The sequence below is a fragment of the Oncorhynchus mykiss genome, chromosome 26, assembly GCF_013265735.2.
Source record: "Oncorhynchus mykiss isolate Arlee chromosome 26, USDA_OmykA_1.1, whole genome shotgun sequence".
NCBI lineage: Eukaryota > Metazoa > Chordata > Actinopteri > Salmoniformes > Salmonidae > Oncorhynchus > Oncorhynchus mykiss.
This window is the reverse complement of record NC_048590.1, coordinates 4,744,898-4,752,397: the sequence shown is the minus strand read 5'-3', so window position 1 is coordinate 4,752,397 and position 7,500 is coordinate 4,744,898. Positions and strand designations below refer to the sequence as shown.

Sequence of the window (7,500 nt, the reverse complement as noted above, 5' to 3'; positions counted from 1 at the left end):
GTGGTGATATTAAACCCTTGTCTTTACGGTGTATCTGTGGTGATATTAAACCCTTGTCTTTACGGTGTATCTCTGTGGTGATATTAAACCCTTGTCTTTACGGTGTATCTCTGTGGTGATATTAAACCCTTGTCTTGACGGTGTATCTCTGTGGTGATATTAAACCCTTGTCTTTACGGTGTATCTCTGTGGTGATATTAAACCCTTGTCTTGACGGTGTATCTCTGTGGTGATATTAAACCCTTGTCTTTACGGTGCATCTCTGTGGTGATATTAAACCCTTGTCTTTACGGTGTATCTCTGTGGTGATATTAAACCCTTGTCTTGACGGTGTGTTTCAGGTGGACAACCAGCTGACTGGAGCTTTATTCCCCATTGTGTTCCACCCTGTTCCTCCTCCAAAGTCCATCGCTCTGGACTCAGGTAACCTCTGCCTCCCCGGAACATGGCTGTGTGTGTGTTCTCTAATGCTGTTCTCTAATTGGTCCTTCTCTGTCTTTCTCCCTCAGAACCAAAGCCTTTTATGGACGTCAGCATCATCACCAGGTTTAACCAACACAGTCAGGTCACGCAGTTCAAGTGAGTCTTCTGCGCTGTTAGTGTACACACTTCTGTTTAGGGTACACACTTCTGTTTAGTGTACACACTTCTGTTTAGTGTACACACTTCTGTTTAGTGTACACACTTCTGTTTAGTGTACACACTTCTGTTTAGTGTACATACTTATTTTTCATAGGTAAAGAGACGTAGTCCTTGGTTTGATATTTAGTTTTAGTGTGATGTTTTAGTTCAGGGTGAGTCCTTCACCAGTCTCTCTGACCCAGTAGTTATACTGTGATCTGTGTTTTAGTTCAGGTTGAGTCCTTCACCAGTCTCTCTGACCCAGTAGTTATACTGTGATCTGTGTTTTAGTTCAGGGTGAGTCCTTCACCAGTCTCTCTGACCCAGTAGTTATACTGTGATCTGTGTTTTAGTTCAGGGTGAGTCCTTCACCAGTCTCTCTGACCCAGTAGTTATACTGTGATCTGTGTTTTAGTTCAGGGTGAGTCCTTCACCAGTCTCTCTGACCCAGTAGTTATACTGTGATCTGTGTTTTAGTTCAGGGTGAGTCCTTCACCAGTCTCTCTGACCCAGTAGTTATACTGTGATCTGTGTTTTAGTTCAGGGTGAGTCCTTCACCAGTCTCTCTGACCCAGTAGTGATACTGTGATCTGTGTTTTAGTTCAGGGTGAGTCCTCCACCAGTCTCTCTGACCCAGTAGTTATACTGTGATCTGTGTTTTAGTTCAGGGTGAGTCCTTCACCAGTCTCTCTGACCCAGTAGTTATACTGTGATCTGTGTTTTAGTTCAGGGTGAGTCCTTCACCAGTCTCTCTGACCCAGTAGTTATACTGTGATCTGTGTTTTAGTTCAGGGTGAGTCCTTCACCAGTCTCTCTGACCCAGTAGTTATACTGTGATCTGTGTTTTAGTTCAGGGTGAGTCCTTCACCAGTCTCTCTGACCCAGTAGTTATACTGTGATCTGTGTTTTAGTTCAGGGTGAGTCCTTCACCAGTCTCTCTGACCCAGTAGTTATACTGTGATCTGTGTTTTAGTTCAGGGTGAGTCCTTCACCAGTCTCTCTGACCCAGTAGTTATACTGTGATCTGTGTTTTAGTTCAGGGTGAGTCCTTCACCAGTCTCTCTGACCCAGTAGTTATACTGTGATCTGTGTTTTAGTTCAGGGTGAGTCCTTCACCAGTCTCTCTGACCCAGTAGTTATACTGTGATCTGTGTTTTAGTTCAGGGTGAGTCCCCTTCACCAGTCTCTCTGACCCAGTAGTTATACTGTGATCTGTGTTTTAGTTCAGGGTGAGTCCTTCACCAGTCTCTCTGACCCAGTAGTTATACTGTGATCTGTGTTTTAGTTCAGGGTGAGTCCTTCACCAGTCTCTCTGACCCAGTAGTTATACTGTGATCTGTGTTTTAGTTCAGGGTGAGTCCTTCACCAGTCTCTCTGACCCAGTAGTTATACTGTGATCTGTGTTTTAGTTCAGGGTGAGTCCTTCACCAGTCTCTCTGACCCAGTAGTTATACTGTGATCTGTGTTTTAGTTCAGGGTGAGTCCTTCACCAGTCTCTCTGACCCAGTAGTTATACTGTGATCTGTGTTTTAGTTCAGGGTGAGTCCTTCACCAGTCTCTCTGACCCAGTAGTTATACTGTGATCTGTGTTTTAGTTCAGGGTGGGTCCTTCACCAGTCTCTCTGACCCAGTAGTTATACTGTGATCTGTGTTTTAGTTCAGGGTGAGTCCTTCACCAGTCTCTCTGACCCAGTAGTGATACTGTGATCTGTGTTTTAGTTCAGGGTGAGTCCTCCACCAGTCTCTCTGACCCAGTAGTTATACTGTGATCTGTGTTTTAGTTCAGGGTGAGTCCTTCACCAGTCTCTCTGACCCAGTAGTTATACTGTGATCTGTGTTTTAGTTCAGGGTGAGTCCTTCACCAGTCTCTCTGACCCAGTAGTTATACTGTGATCTGTGTTTTAGTTCAGGGTGAGTCCTTCACCAGTCTCTCTGACCCAGTAGTTATACTGTGATCTATGTTTTAGTTCAGGGTGAGTCCTTCACTAGTCTCTCTGACCCAGTAGTTATACTGTGATCTGTGTTTTAGTTCAGGGTGAGTCCTTCACCAGTCTCTCTGACCCAGTAGTTATACTGTGATCTGTGTTTTAGTTCAGGTTGAGTCCTCCACCAGTCTCTCTGACCCAGTAGTTATACTGTGATCTGTGTTTTAGTTCAGGGTGAGTCCTCCACCAGTCTCTCTGACCCAGTAGTTATACTGTGATCTGTGTTTTAGTTCAGGGTGAGTCCTTCACCAGTCTCTCTGACCCAGTAGTTATACTGTGATCTGTGTTTTAGTTCAGGGTGAGTCCTCCACCAGTCTCTCTGACCCAGTAGTTATACTGTGATCTGTGTTTTAGTTCAGGGTGAGTCCTTCACCAGTCTCTCTGACCCAGTAGTTATACTGTGATCTGTGTTAAAGGTACTTCATGGTTCTGGTCCAGGAGATGGCTGTGAAGATTGACCAGGGATTCCTGGGAGCCATCTTGGCCCTGTTCACCCCAGCTGCCGAATCGCATGTGGACAAACAGAAGGTAACTGACCTAGACACAGACACGGCCAGGGACACGGCTAGGGACACGGCTAGGGACAGGGACACGGCTAGGGACAGGGACACGGCCAGGGACAGGGACACGGCCAGGGACACGGCCAGGGACACGGACACGGCTGGGACACGGCCAGGGACAGGGACACGGCCAGGGACAGGGACACGGCCAGGGACACGGCTAGGGACACGGACAGGGACAGGGACACGGACAGGGACACGGCCAGGGACACGGCCAGGGACAGGGACAGGGACACGGCCAGGGACAGGGACACGGCCAGGGACAGGAACACGTCCAGGGACAGGGACACGGCCAGGGACACGGCCAGGGACAGGGACACGGCAAGGGACAGGGACACGGCCAGGGACAGGAACACGGCCAGGGACACGGCCAGGGACAGGGACACGGCCAGGGACAAGGACACGGCCAGGGACAGGGACACGGCCAGGGACACGGCCAGGGACAGGGACACGGCCAGGGACACGGCCAGTGACAGGGACACGGCCAGGGACACGGCCAGGGACAGGAACACGGCCAGGGACACGGCCAGGGACAGGGACACGGCCAGGGACAGGGACACGGCCAGGGACACGGACAGGGACACGGCCAGGGACAGGGACACGGCCAGGGACAGGAACACGTCCAGGGACAGGGACACGGCCAGGGACACGGACAGGGACACGGCCAGGGACACGGCCAGGGACAGGGACACGGCCAGGGACAGGAACACGGCCAGGGACACGGCCAGGGACACGACCAGGGACACGGCCAGGGACAGGGACACGGCCAGGGACACGGCCAGGGACAAGGACAGGGACAGGGACACGGCCAGGGACACGGCCAGGGACAGGGACACGGCCAGGGACACGGCCAGGGACAGGGACGCGGCCAGGGACATGGCCAGGGACGCGGCCAGGGCCAGGGACGTGGCCAGGGACAGGGACGCGGCCAGGGACACGGCCAGGGACGCGGTTAGGGACACGGCCAGGGACGCGGCCAGGGACGCGGCCAGGGACAGTGCCAGGGACAGGGACACGGCCAGGGACAGGTACACGGCCAGGGACAGGGACAGGGACACGGCCAGGGACACGGACAGGGACAATGAGGTGATGGTTGAAGTGGACAGAAAAGGGGGCTGGTACTCATGATAAAAGGGGGCTGGTACTCATGATAAAAGGGGCTGGTACTCATGATAAATGGGACTGGTACTCATGATAAAAGGGGCTGGTACTCATGATAAAAGGGGGCTGGTACTCATGATAAAAGGGGGCTGGTACTCATGATAAAAGGGGCTGGTACTCATGATAAAAGGGGCTGGTACTCATGATAAAAGGGGGCTGGTACTCATGATAAAAGGGGGACTGGTTCTCATGATAAAAGGGGCTGGTACTCATGATAAAAGGGGGACTGGTTCTCATGATAAAGGGGGCTGGTACTCATGATAAAAGGGGACTGGTACTCATGATAAAAGGGACTGGTGCTCATGATAAAGGGGGCTGGTACTCATGATAAAAGAGGGCTGGTACTCATGATAAAAGGGGGCTGGTACTCATGATAAAAGGGGGCTGGTACTCATGATAAAAGGGGGCTGGTACTCATGATAAAAGGGGGCTGGTACTCATGATAAAAGGGGGCTGGTACTCATGATAAAAGGGGGCTGGTACTCATGATAAAAGGGGGCTGGTACTCATGATAAAAGGGGGCTGGTACTCATGATAAAAGGGGGCTGGTACTCATGGTAAATGGGGCTGGTACTCATGATAAATGGGGCTGGTACTCATGATAAATGGGGCTGGTACTCATGATAAAAGGGGGCTGGTGATCATGATAAAAGGGGGCTGGTGATCATGATAAAGGGGGACTGGTGCTTATGATAAAGGGGGCTGGTACTCATGATAAAAGGGGGCTGGTACTCATGATAAAAGATGGCTGGTACTCATGATAAAGGGGACTGGTGCTCATGATAAAGGGGGCTGGTACTCATGATAAAAGGGGGCTGGTACTCATGATAAAAGGAGGCTGGTACTCATGATAAATGGGACTGGTACTCATGATTAAAGGGGGCTGGTACTCATGATAAAAGGAGGCTGGTACTCATGATAAAAGGGGGCTGGTACTCATGATATTTCAGAGATCATATTCTATAAGAAGTGCCAGTACTCTGCTCTGGGGTTCAGGAGAACAAGGAGGTGGACTGTAGTGTAAACATGGGAATACTGCCCCCTGTTGCTAGAAGAATGGACTGTAGTGTGAACATGGGAATTACTGCCCCCTGGTGGTAGAAGAATGGACTGTAGTGTAAACATGGGAATTACTGCCCCCTGTTGTTGGAAGAATGGACTGTAGTGTAAACATGGACATTACTGCCCCCTGGTGGTAGAAGAATGGACTGTAGTGTAAACATGGGAAATACTGCCCCCTGTTGGTAGAAGAATGGACTGTAGTGTAAACATGGGAATTACTGCCCCCTGTTGTTGGAAGAATGGACTGTAGTGTAAACATGGACATACTGCCCCCTGGTGGTAGAAGAATGGACTGTAGTGTAAACATGGGAAATACTGCCCCCTGGTGCTAGAAGAATGGACTGTAGTGTAAACATGGGAAATACTGCCCCCTGGTGCTAGAAGAATGGACTGTAGTGTAAACATGGGAAATACTGCCCCCTGGTGGTAGAAGAATGGACTGTAGTGTAAACATGGGAATACTGCCCCCTGTTGTTGGAAGAATGGACTGTAGTGTAAACATGGGAAATACTGCCCCCTGGTGGTAGACGAATGGACTGTAGTGTAAACATGGACATACTGCCCCCTGGTGGTAGACGAAAGACATAACCAGACAGGAAAGAGGAAATAAAGGAGTTTAAACATGTCTACTTTATGTTAGAATTGCATTAGAATAGATGCTGTAGAGGGTCCAGCAGATGGCTGTGAAGATTGACCAGGGCTTCCTAGGAGCCATCCAGACCCTGGTCACCCCTGTTACTGAAACACACACAGACAAACCACTAAACCTTCCTAGGAGCCATCCAGACCCTGGTCACCCCTGTTACTGAAACACGCGCAGACAAACCACTTAACCTTCCTAGGAGCCATCCAGAACCTGGTCACCCCTGTTACTGAAACACACACAGACAAACCACTTAACCTTCCTAGGAGCCATCCAGACCCTGGTCACCCCTGTTACTGAAACACGCACAGACAAACCACTTAACCTTCCTAGGAGCCATCCAGACCCTGGTCACCCCTGTTACTGAAACACACATGGACAAACCACGAGCCATCCAGACCCTGGTCACCCCTGTTACTGAAACACACACGGACAAACCACTTAACCTTCCTAGGAGCCATCCAGAACCTGGTCACCCCTGTTACTGAAACACGCATGGACAAACCACGAGCCATTCAGACCCTGGTCACCCCTGTTACTGAAACACGCATGGACAAACCTTCTTTATAGATAAGGAATAATACGTATTTCAGTAAGAAAATAAATGAATATTGTTGAATTGAACTGAGGAAGCCAAGAGGCTGTTGTATGTTCAATGCATTACTGCTAAATGGTGTTTGACTCACGTTACGTGGATCGAGGCTGGCTTGGTTAAAAACAACCCTTTATATCTCTGTGGACATTTTACTGAACACGTCTGTGAAGTGAGGTGGGTTGGGTGGGTAGTGGACACATGGGACTTCAGTACCTCACGTGAGATTACATTCATTCAACATGTGCTTGTATTTGTCTTTCGTCCATGATCTCAAATGTCTCAATCGTTCTCTCCCTCTCCTCTCCCCCTCTCCCCTCTCCCCTCTCTCCTCTCCAGACCAAGCTGATAGAGAAGGACTTGGCGATGTTACAAGCTGAATTGATGGAGGCGTCCATGACCGACAACTCAGGCCTCAGCTTCTTTGAATACTTCCACATCTCCCCCATCAAAGTAGGAATCTCTCATTCTCTCTCTCCCTCCTTTCTCCCTCTCATCCCTTCCTCATTCTCTCTCTCCCTCCTTTCTCCCTCTCATCCCTTCCTCATTCTCTCTCTCCCTCTTTTCTCCCTCTCATCCCTTCCTCATTCTCTCTATCCCTCCTTTCTCCCTCTCATCCCTTCCTCATTCTCTCTCTCCCTCCTTTCTCCCTCTCATCCCTTCCTCATTCTCTCTCTCCCTCCTTTCTCCCACTCATCCCTTCCTCATTCTCTCTCTCCCTCTTTTCTCCCTCTCATCCCTTCCTCATTCTCTCTCTCCCTCATTCCTCCCTCTCATCCCTTCCTCATTCTCTCTCCCTCATTCCTCCCTCTCATCCCTTCCTCATTCTCTCTCTCCCTCCTTTCTCCCTCTCATCCCTTCCTCATTCTCTCTCTC

The 7,500-nt window shown here is 49.9% G+C and overlaps 1 protein-coding gene across 2 annotated transcripts in view; it reads left to right on the top strand.

Moving 5' to 3' along the window:
- Positions 1-7,500, top strand: part of LOC110526851 (vacuolar protein sorting-associated protein 13C) — a 253,457-nt gene that overhangs the window by 219,711 nt on the left and 26,246 nt on the right. For both annotated transcript variants that reach the window (XM_036963884.1, XM_036963883.1), the window contains 4 exons: positions 342-423; positions 510-579; positions 3,023-3,134; positions 6,964-7,077. In XM_036963884.1, the coding sequence (XP_036819779.1) occupies positions 342-423; positions 510-579; positions 3,023-3,134; positions 6,964-7,077 (378 nt within the window). The remainder of the gene's footprint in view (positions 1-341; positions 424-509; positions 580-3,022; positions 3,135-6,963; positions 7,078-7,500) is intronic.